The sequence below is a fragment of the Nannospalax galili genome, unplaced genomic scaffold, assembly GCF_000622305.1.
Source record: "Nannospalax galili isolate Female #2095 unplaced genomic scaffold, S.galili_v1.0 scaffold186, whole genome shotgun sequence".
Taxonomy (NCBI): domain Eukaryota; kingdom Metazoa; phylum Chordata; class Mammalia; order Rodentia; family Spalacidae; genus Nannospalax; species Nannospalax galili.
In genome coordinates, this window is record NW_008358774.1 from 10,586,817 (window position 1) to 10,600,032 (window position 13,216).

Sequence of the window (13,216 nt, forward strand, 5' to 3'; positions counted from 1 at the left end):
CACTTGTACAACCATGTTTGTTGCTGCTCTTTTCACAGTAGCTAAGAGATGGAAGCAACCTAAGTGACCCTCAACTGACAAGTGCTTAACAAAAATGTGGTATATTTACACAATGGAGTTCTATTCAGCAGTAAAGAAAGTAAAGTAAAAAATTTGCAGGTAAATGAATGGATCTAGAAACTGTTGTACTAAGTGAAGTAACACAGACTTAGAAAAACAAAAGACGTATATTCTCATTTGTGGATCCTAGCACCATATCCTTTTATATTCCATATTCTTTTTAGTGAGATGATGCTGTACAGCAGTCTCTTATGTGTGAAATAACTACCATCATCATGACTTCAGCTGTGCCTGCTTGCTGAACATTGTCACAACTGGGCTTGTTGATGGTTGTGCTCCTTCATTAAAGGAGGGGCAAGTAGGTTCAGTGGACCCTCACTGGAGTATCCAGCCATGCTTCCCAGTGAACTGTATGTAATTTTGACCCTAATCACACATGGTCTTCTGGATTTGGGGAGGAGTAAAGTATATAATATGGGGAAGGCCTGGAAAAGAAGGCTTGATCTATGCTGGTTAAAGTCTTTCCAGTGTGCATAAAGTTTTCCCCAGGTCACTCATACACTTCAGCAACCCTTCAGTCATCTCTGTAAGTAAATAACTCAGTAAATTCATTGGTTCCCCAGGAAAACTTTAGTCAAACATTGGTTTGACACTAGAGCCTTTACAGGGAATAGGCATTGCTTAGCATCCCCAGGAAAAGAATTCTCACAACAGATGGAAATGTTATTTGTTAATGTTACTCTTTCATAATTATTAAAAAGGAAAATGAGAATGTTAAAAGATGTTAAAAGAATATGGGAATGGAGATATTTTCCAAAATAGAAAAATGATGAAAGCCTAAGCAAGACATTAAGGTCTGTGTAGGTTTGTTATGATATATAAAGGATGAGACAAAAATAATGTACACATAATCTTAAAATTTCTAAGATCATAGTTTAGTCAACTAGTTTAAGGAACAAAATACATGTCTAATCAAGGATTATCTGAGAATGTTTGGTCTTTGCCCAAACTTTATCTACATAGCACATGGCAATTAAAAGTACTAGACTGGTGGGACTAACCTTGGATATTTGACAGCCATACCTTAAGGCCTGTACTAATCTGGTCAGAGGGACTTAAAGGATAGACAGTTATTGCTCCTTTCCCTCCAAGGTCGACTAAGTTCCTGGGGACTACGGAGCATCTCTCAAAATGTCCTGTAACTGTGGTGAGTCACCTGTCCTGTTCAGGGAGGCCATGGAGACCTCACCAGATGGACTTGAACCAGTGTCCAGTCTACAAAGAAGAAGGTCACCTCAGAACATTTCCTCCATGCTTCCAAGTAAAACCAGCCACAGTTGAGCAGGACCTTTGACTTATCTTCACATAGATGGAACTGGTGAAAGGAGCCAGGGGCTCCTCCCGAGCTCATGTGACCTGAGGAACAGATCCTCCAATGACCTGAAGAGTAAAAATAAATTGGTTTATTTGGGCCAACTGTATGGTCTTAAATACCTGAAAGGAAAGTATAACCAAAGATTAAAGTGATCAGTATATTTCTTTAAGAGTTCAAGGGATTACACTTCCCAGACATTAGGCTTAAGTCCATATAAAATGTTATTTAGACAATTATTTCTCATTGATTTTGTTTCTAAGCAGAAAGTACTTCTCATATGTAAGACTTCAGATCTTGGTCTGCAATACTGAAGTGCCCACCTGTAGCTAAGGGAGATAACCCACTATTGTTCTAAAATGATGGGCAAATTTTTTTTCTTCCTGTATCTAGAAGCCTTTGAGAGGGGACTGACACTGATTCTAGTCACTCCAACAGCTATCAAAATTATAACTTTTTAAAGAGACTAAAAATACTATTTTGGAGAACATAAATTTGTGCCCCTCATGCCCAAGTTTCTATCTTTCACACTAGCTTCAGGTTGTGGAGAGGCCATGGACTTGCTGTTCCTACAAATCTTTTTTTTTTTTTTTTTTTTTTTTTTTTTTTTTTTAAAAAAAAGCCCCAGCTTGCCTGGAACTTGCTGTGTAGATCAGTTGGCTTTGATCTCACAGAGATCTGATACCCACCTCTGCTTCCTGAGTGCTGGGATTAAGGGGGCGGGGGACACCACACTTGGCTTATTTCTACGAATCTTTGAAAGACCATCTTGGGCAACAACAAACTGCCAAATTACTATACCAGGACAAAAAGAGAGAAAATTAACCCAGCTTACAGGCTGGATGTGGTGATTCATGCCTATAATCCTAATACTTTGGGGGATGAGTCAGGAAGATCATTAGTTCAAGGCTGTCCTGGCTTCCTAGTGAGTTTCAGACCACCTTGGCTCTGTAAAAACAATTCTTCCTTAGTAATAACTATTACGACAGCATGTCAAGTACCCATTAAGTATTTTATTGAAGGTCTCAAGTTGGAAAAATCTTTACCGGGGAGTTCTTTTAGATAGTTGAACAAAAGAGTGTTGTAAGATTAAGGAAAGATTGTAAACTTGGGGATGAGACCATTTGAGGTCCTAGGAACCCATGCCACAACTGGGGACTTTGGAGCACAGGCTGGAACTGATGCAGAGTAATGTCAGGGAACTGGCTGGGTTTTAGGTGCAGGCTCAGAAGCAGGGAAGATCAAGTGAGAACTGAACTTACCTATGAGCATCTAAAGAGCAAAGATCTGGCCATGCAGCTATTGGCCATACTTTGTAGGTGATTTGGCAGAGTTGTTAGCAAGGTCTTCATGCAGTTGGTAATGAAACCCCTGGGACTTTTCTTGGTTTAAAACATTTTAATGTTCCTCTCTGCATATAAAAGCACATGGATCTAGTTTTTGTTTGAGATTCTTTGCTCCCATGTGTTCAACAAAAAGTCATGCTTTAAACCATGTGGTTATGCTTACTTTCCACCAGAGCCCGAACTCAAGCTTCTCAAGTGCCAATTTCTGGAGGAAAGTGGAACAATCCCTGATGGCTGAGCCACAGATGTGGCTGGCAGCTGCCTGAGATGGGACTGTGATGTGTCCTTTCATACCTTCTGTTAAAGAAAGCATTTTTACACAGATTCCACCGAGGGCTAAAAGGAGATGCCTCCCAGAACTGGGAGAATAGTGTTATTCCTTCCATATGGCATGAACATTTATACTTTACCTAACTCTGAAAGACCCAGCAGACATTCTCAGTGTAATTGAGTGCTATTAAAGCAAGAAATGAATGTCAAACTGTGAGTTAAATTAGGCACGAAGTGTCAACAAGAAAGCTCACTGGGTATTTATGAAGAATTTCAGAGTGGGACTGAAAAACAGAAAATGCCAGGATCCGGCCATAGTGAGACACTCTGGCTTTTGGTCATCTATGCAGCCTTACGTGACTGTCATTACCAAAACTGGTGATTTTTTTTTTTTTTTTTTTTTTCAGGAGACTACGTTTACTATTTCATAAAGTGAAACAGCCTGGTGAGAGTCATATGGAAAGATTGGAAGATAGCCAGGTTTAGAGAGTACTGAACATCTTTTGTTGCTGTTAACTAGAAAAATATGGAGAACACAGTAGTGTCTGTAATCTATTTTAACTACCACCTTAAAATTAAATGTTTCTTTTTCAATTATCTCTTAGGACCTACTGAAAAAAAGAATAATTCTGCTAGTGAAATGCTAACTTCTTTTCATTTAGAAATAGCTCCATGATGTTTTGATTTTACACTGAAAGACACATTCTCTCCTTTCCTTTCCCAAGTACCACCTCATCACTTTTTCTGTCATCCTGCGAGCTACACTGATGAGTGATCCCATATCTAGTATTCAGAGATTCCACTTGCTTGGTGCAGCTTGTTCCAGAGATGATTTGTGACAGAAATTGGGAAAGAGAGACACAAAGTCAGGTCTCAAGTGCTGAAACTGTCTAAGAGCTGCTGACTGGTGAGTGGCCAAGTGGAAGAAAGGGCTCCTGTGTAGTGCATCCACAGAGCTCACTCAAGGCACTCACCTTTCGCTATTTGTTTTCTTTCTCTTCAGTTTCTTTACCTCCACAGTGAGAATAGTGTGAGCTTTCATGGAGTTGTGTGATGTGCTCTGGGAATTTTATTTTAAGAACACTGTCCTTTAAAGTAAATACAGTTACAGTTAAAGTTATGATACGCCCAATGCATTGATCATATTCAAGAAAATCTTAGGGTCTTGGTACTTTAGGAAGAACTGCCATTGAAACTAGGTCTCCAAGAAGTCCTGTGGGATAATAGCTGCTACTTTTCATTGCATTCTTCCTGGATTTTCCTGTGGTTTTATTGATCCTTGCTCTGACCAGTAGACACGGTGCTTTAGCCACAAGCGGTCATCTTCATTTAATTCTCTGGGAAAGGACAGTATTTGTGTATTGGTGATCACGAATATGAGACAGTTCTTTATTAGCTGAAAGGAAAAATAATGGTTAATTTGGAAAGAGATGAGTACCTTGGACCCAGTATAGTCCCTGAGTGGCTGCTGGCCAGTGTTTTGTACTGGTGGCCCTAGTGAGTTACAGAAAGCCAGGTCTTTCAGGCAAGGCGTACTGAAGGATTTCTCACCTCTTCAATTACTTTCTAATTTTTAAAAATTACATTGATTTGAGCTTGGCATGGTGGCACATGCCTTTATTCCCAGCACTAGGGAGGCAGAGGCAGGCAGATTTCTGTGAGTTCAAGGCCAGCCTGGTCTACAAAGCGAGTTCCAAGCCAGCTGGGACTAGAGAGAGACCCTGTCTCAAAAAGACCAAAAAAAAATTTATATTGATTTATAGTCCGTGTGTGTGTGTGTAGTCACATGCCATGCCACATGTGAAGGTCAGAGGACAACTTGGGAAAATCAGTTCTTATCTTCCACTATGTGGGTACCAGGGATTAAACTCAGTTCATCAGGCTTGGTGGCAAGCATCTTTTCCCACTGAACCTTCCCACCAGCCCTCCTCAGCCACTTCTAAAGAATGCCCTTCCCCAAACAGATGACCACTGTATTAAAAATTGTTACATGCAAGTGTATATGTTACTTAGCAGATGTTGAGATTTTCACATTCAATAACCCATCATTAACCATGTGTGGCTGGTAGTTGAGGGTAGAGGAATGAGGAAGACCAAGTTTCTGCACTTGCTCCTCCATTGCCAAAATGTATTTGGGTATGTTTAGTCTTTAGACAAGTCAGAGTCTCCATTTTACCTTTTGACCTTTTTTAAAGCTTTTGGCATCTTTTACTGACAACTGTTTCAACCTTTCAGAGCCTATATATTCCTTAACCTCATAAAAACAGGACTTCAGCTAAAGCTTCTTTATTAAAATACTAAAACTCCTTGGCAGCCTCCTAATTACTCTTATCTGATAAGCCTAGTGGTATTTTCCAATCCCAGTTTCCTCTCTCTGTCGCACTGATGCAGCCTTTTCTCTGCCCACCTCCATTGTTCTCCCCCCTTCAGCTTTGTTGCCAACCACCTTTCTGTGACTCTTTCCTGCTGCTCTGTCTTCAGCTAGTATCTGGCAATAAAATAACCAAATTGATTTTAGTCTTGAGACCTCAACACATTTCTTTAGCTCTACCTGGTACATAAAAAAAACGGGGAGGGGGGGTTGGCTGGAGAGATGGTTCAGTGGTTAAGAGCACTGACTGCTCTTGCAGGGACCCGGGTTCGATTCCCAGCACCCACATGGCAGCTACAAACTGTCTTTAACTCCAGTTCCAGGGGAATCCGAAGCCCTCTTTTGACCTCTGCGGCATTGCACAACATGAGTGCACTCATATATATGCAGGCAATACACTCATACACATAAAAATAATAAAAGATTAAAAATAACACATTTTTTTCTTGACAGTTTGCTAACATCACTTACTGGTCCTGTTTTTTATCTCAAAAGTTTTATTTTCAGGGGCTGGAGAGATGGCTCAGTGGTTAGGGGCACTAGCTGCTCTTACAGAGGACCTGGGTTTGATTCCCAGCACCCACATGGTGGCTAACAACTGTCTGTAACCCCAGTTCCAGGGGATCCCACACCCTCTTCTGACCTCTGTGGGCATTGCATGACACAGGTGCACTTACATACATGCAGGCAATACACTCATATGCTCAAAATAAAACTAAAATATTTTAAAATTGTTTAAAAATTGTCAAAATAAGTTTTATTTTTAGAATTACAGTTAATCCAATCAAGCCAAAGACCCGGAGCTTCTAATGCCATGTTATGGAATTGACCTTGATAGCATTCTCCTTGGTGTCTTCATCAAGCCTTGTCATTGAATGTTTACCATATAGCCAGGAAGTACTTTATCCCTGATCTGGATTCTTCTATGATTCTATGAATACTTGTCATCTTATTCAGGGAAGGCTCCAAATGCGCAGATGAAGACAAACCCTTGGATATGTAAGCCTCAAGTTTTAATAGCCAATATTTATTCAGCAGTTACTATGTGCCAGATATACTTTGAAGTCCCTTTGCGTGTATTCATCTTGTCTCCTTATGTTGTAAACTGGTCACTATTATCATTGATTTATAGGTGAGCAACTGAGGCAGAGATATGCGAAAATAAAGCAATTTTCCCCAGAACCATAGAAATGGATGGATTCGGAATTTGATCTCAGGCAGCCTGACTTTAGAGTCTGCACTTTCAGCCACTGGGTTACATCACTTTCACACAGATGATTTGCTCTTTCAAAGAGACTTCTTTGAGATGGTGATGGCTTAGATGATGAATGCATTGAAATATGAGTAATTTTTTCCCTTAATTCTGAGCCAAAAGCTAACTGCATAAAAGGTGCTTTGGATGAGAGACTAAGATCCACACTGTAGAGCTGAAAATGGATGACCTGAATAATGAGGTTGAAGGAAGAGAGCTGTAAGAATAAAGAACTCGAACAGAGAGAACAAGAAGTAGCTCAGCAATCTGCAATGAGTCATCCATCCAGGGACTGAGCTGTCACTGTTAGGCACCCTGTGGAGAGCAAGAGAAGTAAAATAATTTCCCACTTTTCCTAAAAGAGTTTGAAATTGGGCCATCATTTAATTCCAGAGTCTATTAAGGATGGGCAGAGAGAAATTAGGCAGATGGCTTTAAAAACACCAGAGTTTGCTATGGAAAATTCTGCACGCAATGAGGGTTTTTTTTACTCTGTTGGGCCATACATGAAGAATACAGTTTCTTTGGTTCAGGGTGGATCTTTACGTGAAGGAATCACCATCATTAAGAACAATTAATCCTTTCATATTAAAAGATAAAACCACTCAAAGCTTTTGCAAACATTTTTTCCTTACTTGTAAATTTCCCACAGTTGCCTTTCAACTTAGTGGTAAGTTTATTTGCCTGGGTCAAATCCCCTTAGTAGACAGAATACTTAGTGGGTCAGCTGAGAAGGCTAGCTCTGGAGCCAGACTCCCAGGATTCACATCTTGTCTACTACTTTCCAGGTGAGTCACCTAGGGTGGTTTACGTAATATATTCTAAGACCACCTTAACAACACCTGTTAACAACATAAATACTTCTTGGGACATATAAGCCAGTAGGGGATACTAATAACTGAATAGTTATTCAAAATGGCCACTGTTAAGAACATGTCTGTAGCACCTCACTTCCCAACCAGTCCTGTAGCTGTGCCCTGCTATTATTATATATGATTTAGGGATCAGGAAGCTGATGATTAAGTATGAGAAGCCATTGTTACAGACTTGCAACTCCCAACACTGTTTGATTTGACCTGTATTGTGAGTTTAACAACTTCACTCTGCTGACTCAAGTTACTTTGCTTTTTCCAAAGAACTTTAAAATATACATATAAAGTTCAGTGAAAGATGCCTAGCCATGCTATGCATTTGCACTACTTTGTTTCACAGCGTAAGTTGGCTAAAGGTCAGAACCTGATCAATCAGCTTCACTTATTTGTATCTAACTCCATATAAACTCTTGAGTATTCAATAGATACACTTTTTAGAAAAGCGATTATATTAAGCTGTGTGTGCGCCGAATATTCATCACAGATGACTATGATGCCCAAATACCTTAATTTTGTCAAGGGTGTTGTTGACTTGGATGATCTCCCCCTGAATGTTGCCTGTGAGACTCTTCAGCAACATAAATTGCTTAAGGTGATTAGGAAGAAGCTTGTCTGTAAAACCTAGACATGATCAAGAAGATCGCTGATGAAAAGTACAATGATACTTTCTGGAAAGAATTTGGCATCAACATCAAGCTCGGTGTAATTGAAGACCCCTCAGATAGAACTCGGCTTGCTAAACTTCTTAGGTTCCAGTCTTCTCTTCATACAGCTGACATTACTAGTTTAGATCAGTATGTGGAAAGAATGAAGGAAAAGCAGGACAAAATCTACTTCACGGCAGGGTCCAGCAGAAAAGAGGCCAAATCGTCTCCATTTGTTAAGCAACTTCTGAGAAAGGGCTACAAAGTTATTTGCCTAACAGAACCTGTGGATGAATACTGCATTCAGGCCCTTCCTGAGTGATGGGAAGAGGTTCCAGAATGTTGTCAAGGAAGGAGTGAAGTTTGATGAAAGTGAGAAAACTAAGGAAAGTCATGAAGCAACTGAGAAGGAATTTGAGCCTCTGCTCAACTGGATGAAAGATAAAGCCCTTAAGGACAAGATTGAAAAGGCTGTGGTGTCACAGCGCCTTACAGAGTCTCCCTGTGCTCTTGTGGCCAGCCAGTACGGATGGAGTGGCAATATGGAGAGGATCATGAAGGCACAAGCATACCAAACGGGCAAGGACATCTCTACAAATTACTATGCCAGTCAGAAGAAAACATTTGAAATTAATCCCAGACACCCACTGATGAAACACATGCTTCGACGGATTAAGGAAGATGAAGATGACAGAGGAGTCTCGGATCTTGCTGTAGTTTTGTTTGAAACAGCAACTCTTCGGTCAGGAGAACTTCTACCAGACACCAAAGCATATGGAGATAGACTAGAAAGAATGCTTCGCCTCAGTTTCAACATTGACCCTGAAGCACAGGTGGAAGAAGAACCGGAAGAAGAGCCTGAAGACACAGCAGAAGACACAGCTGATGACACAGAGCAAGATGAAGAAAAGGAGATGGATGCAGGAACAGATGAAGATCGAGAAACAGCAAAGGAATCTACAGCAGAAAAAGATGAATTTTATTACACTCTCACCATGGATCCTGTGTGGAGAAGGAATGTGAAATTTTTAAGTCCTTTTTTCTTTCTTTTTTTTTTTTTTTGAGAGTTGTTTTGGATGCTTTCCCAAAACCTCCTTCTCCCCTGCACTGTAAAATGTTGGAATTGTAGGTCACAGGAAGAATTGGGTTTTTAGTTGAATTTTTTTAAACATTCCTCATGAATGTAAATTTGTACTATTTAACTGACTATTGGTGTAAAATCTTGTCATGTGTATAAAAAAGATCCCAAATTGAAAAAAAAATGACTGCATTTGACACTTGGTTATTTTATAGTGCAATTTGTTCTTGATCAAGGTGATGATATTTTGGAAGATGGATGGTGCTACTAGAAGAAGTTTTGGCTATCACAACTTCCACCTTAGTGGCTGTAAAATGTCCATGACAATGCTTGATGAAGTGCTTGGGTATATTTCTGGAAAATATAAGACTGAGACCTTTCCAGACATTCTGGAAGCAGAGGTAGAGGCAGGCAGATCTCTGTGAGATCAAGGCCAGCCTGGTCTACATAGTGAATTCTAGGCCAGCTGAGGCTAAAGGAGACCCTGTTGCAAACAAAGCAAAAGACCCAAACCTTGGCCAGATGTGGCGGTGCATGCCTTTAATTCTAGCACTCAGGAGGCAGAGGCAGGCAGATCTCTGTGAGTCCAAGGCCAGCCTGGTCTACATAGTGAGTTCTAGGCCAGCTGCGGCTACAAGGAGACCCTGTCTCAAAAAGAGCAAAAAAAAAACAAGCAAACAAAGAAAACACAAACCTGCACTCCAAGAGCTACTTCTCAGGGCAACTGACATAGACTGAAGCATCAGAATGTTAGAGAATTTTCTTTCTTCCTTTGTGAGAAAAATTGATGTTCTCTACATAGTAATTAAATTTCCATGCACCATTACCTCCCAAGGCTTGAAGCATAGAGATTAATGTTGAATGATGACAATACCTCAGCATGCTTTCATCACATTCTAAAGTGGCTCTCTTCTCTGGCGGTCTAGGATATATGAGGTAGGCAAGCAGGTTTTCTGTTTTAAAATGTAGGACTCCCAGGTTCTGTGAACACACCACTTAATCTAGCCATGTCTCTCTTTACAGGAGCAAAATAGGAATGCCAGTAGCCCTGGGTAGAGGATTAACAACATGACATTTGACCATCTGTTTACACTTTTTAAGTGGATGCTGTTAATGGAGATACAAATTTGTAATGTTTTATTTTGAACTAAAGGATCTCATTTGCCCTCAAACTGGAACCAGAGTATCACTATATATATTTAGGAAAAGGACTACAGAAGTATAATTTTTAAGCATCAAGTCAGATGAAGCTTCCATTGTGTTAAGCAAGTGATGCACAGATCTTTTTGTTTTGTTTGTTTTGGTCTTTTTGATACCGGGTCTCCTTGAAGCCCCAGCTGGCCTGGAGCTCACTATGTAAACCAGGTTGGTCTTGAACTCGCAGAGATCTGCCTGCCTCCCAAGTGCTGGAACTAAAGGCATGTGCCACCACGCCTGGCTGATGCACAGATTTTTGTTCCACAGTAATAAATGGTACCTCTACTTCCTCACTTCTCTTATGCTCCTGACCTCTTTGCCTACAGCCTAGATGCCTCAGGTATTCTTCACTGAAAGCCAACAAAAGAGATTGACAGTGGAGAAGTCTTATTCCATCACGGGGGTGTCTCAGGTGTTTAGAGGGTCCTGCCTCTAGTGAGCGGTCTGAGCACTGACATTTAGGAAAAGCCTTAAAGTGGAAGGGCAAATCTTAGTGCTTGGCCCGACATGGCGTGAAACCAAGGTGAGAAACAGATTCACAGCATCTCTGATGTTGGGTGATTTTTTTCAGATGCTTTTTATGGCTTTCTAGAACTTAGACTGCTTCTTCTCCATCCAGAAAGTCCATAGTAAAAGTCTGTCCCAGTACCTAGGACAAGCCATAGTGTATGGTAGTGCTATGCTATGATTTGCCACCAAAACTCATGCTGAAATTTAATCCTCATGTGAGTTACTAAGACTCTGGGAACGATTGGACACATAAGAGCAGAACTCTGCTTTCAAGAATGGATTAATAGGGGGCTAGAGAGATAGCTCAGCAGCTAAGAGCACAGGCTGCTCTTGCAGTGGATTCAGGTTCAGCTCCCAGCACCCACATGGAGGCTACCACTGTAATTCCAGTTCCAGGGGATCCAACACCCTTTTCTAACCTCCAGGGGCATTGTACAATGTGGATGCACTTACAGTCATGCAGTATACTCATCACATGAAGTAAAAAGATTTTAAAAGAATGAATTACTAAATTAGTGATAATGTATTTGTTATTTAAAAAAACAACTTGGATCTGTCTCTTAAGTGCTCCCCTCTTGCCACATGCTACTGTGGGACTACAGTCTCCAGCAAGCAGGACCTCAATAGATGGGGCCTTTCCAGCCTCCAGAACTGTAAGAAATTAGTGTCATTTCTTTATATATTATTGGGTCTCTGGTGTTCAGCCATAAGAACAGAAAACTGAATCAGGTAGATTCACAAATATTGTTTGAATAAATGAGAACTAGTGCTGTCTGGAGGGGAATAAGTTTGGAACAAGCTTCAATGTTAGTTAAAGGACCCCACTAACAGCACTGCACCTCATCATGTAGGCTGAAATTCTTACAGCCCCCTTGGGATTAATCTTATGCTGCAACCTGTAAGCTTTTAGAGAGGGAAGGAAGACATCCACAGTATGAGAAAGTCTAAGAGTTAGGACAAGCTTACCATTTTGATTGAAGAAGGGAGATGTGTGAAGAAGAGTTGTTGGGGGCCTTCTGTTGCCTCTGCTCAAATCCTTCAGAAGCAGTTCCAGTGTTGTTGAGCTATCGATGTAGTTTTATGGATTTTTGTCTGTGACTTTATCTCCAGACAGCTTACTTGGGTAGGGATGTGCTGAGGAAGACAGGGGTCGCTGGGCAGCAATCACAGTGATGTCTACACACTGGGCAGTTGCTCTGGGACCTGCACTGTGGCCAGCAGCACTTTGCCTACGTTGTCTCTGTGCCAGTCCTGAGGAATACCAAGCCACAATTCCAACTGCAAGTTGGTTTTTCCAGGGTATCTTGAAGGGGTGTGACTGGCATGCTTAGATCTCAGACTTATCTATATATCTAAATGAAATACTGTATTCTCTATGTTTTATATAATATAGATGTTTTCCTGGGGATAAGAAACCAAGATCTGGCTTGTTTTACAGACTCTGTCCCAAATACCAAATGTCCCACAGAATTATCCTATCTATCATCACGGGTGATCAGAGGCCACAGAGAGACAGAAATTCACAAGGCTCTTCTGATCTGCATTTTGCCAGCAATCATGCTTGATGCATTTTTGAGATACTGTAGATTTTATCTTGATAAAGAGACAGCTGGAGATAAAACTTGGGAACTATGTGAAGAATTCAGAGTTCCCTGACTGATTCCCTCTTCTACTTCTCTCTAGGGAGTTCAGTGTCAGTTGGGGCGTGGGATCGCTGTGACTGGCACTGGTCACTACAGCAATTGGGAAGGGCTCTCCACATGGACGTGTTTGCACTGCTGGGCAGTGGACAGTCTGCAAGACTGAAGAAAAGCTGCCATGCAGGCTTCAGACATTCCTCATTTGCTCTTCCTTTTTCCTTTTGGAGCTCTCCGAGACTCAGGAATCATGAATATCTGCTGCAGAATTTCCAGTAGACTGCTCTTGGAGGCAGTAGAGGATGTAATTAACATTATGAAGGAAAGAATTTCTTACACAAGTCCTGTAGAGTACAGTGCAATATAGCTTCATCACCCTACATGAGAACTCTTCATGAAAATGAGACACAAGGGGCTGGAGAGATGGCTCAGTGGTTAAGAACGCTGGCTGTTCTTGAAGAAGACCAGGTTCAAATCCCAGCACCCACATGGCAGCAAACAACTGTCTGTAACTCCAGTTCTATGGGATCTGACAGCCTCTTCTGTCCTCTGTGGGCATTGCACAACATGGGTGCACTTTACCTACATACAGGCAATACATACACGT

At 41.0% G+C, this 13,216-nt stretch overlaps 1 protein-coding gene across 3 annotated transcripts in view; it reads right to left on the minus strand.

Annotated features, from left to right (window-relative positions):
• Positions 1 to 1,458: 1,458 nt before the first annotated feature.
• Smlr1 (small leucine rich protein 1) overlaps positions 1,459 to 13,216 on the minus strand; it is a 14,265-nt gene continuing 2,507 nt past the window's right edge. The window contains exons 2-4 of one of the 3 annotated variants that reach the window (XM_029558154.1): positions 11,939 to 12,223; positions 4,023 to 4,385; positions 1,459 to 1,500 (exon numbers count right to left, since the gene is read on the minus strand). In XM_029558154.1, the coding sequence (XP_029414014.1) occupies positions 12,051 to 12,223 (173 nt within the window). In that variant the 3' untranslated portion in view covers positions 1,459 to 1,500; positions 4,023 to 4,385; positions 11,939 to 12,050. Of the gene's footprint in view, positions 1,501 to 4,022; positions 4,445 to 11,938; positions 12,224 to 13,216 lie in introns of all 3 variants that reach the window. The other 2 variants (XM_029558153.1, XM_029558156.1) reach the window with 2 other exon arrangements.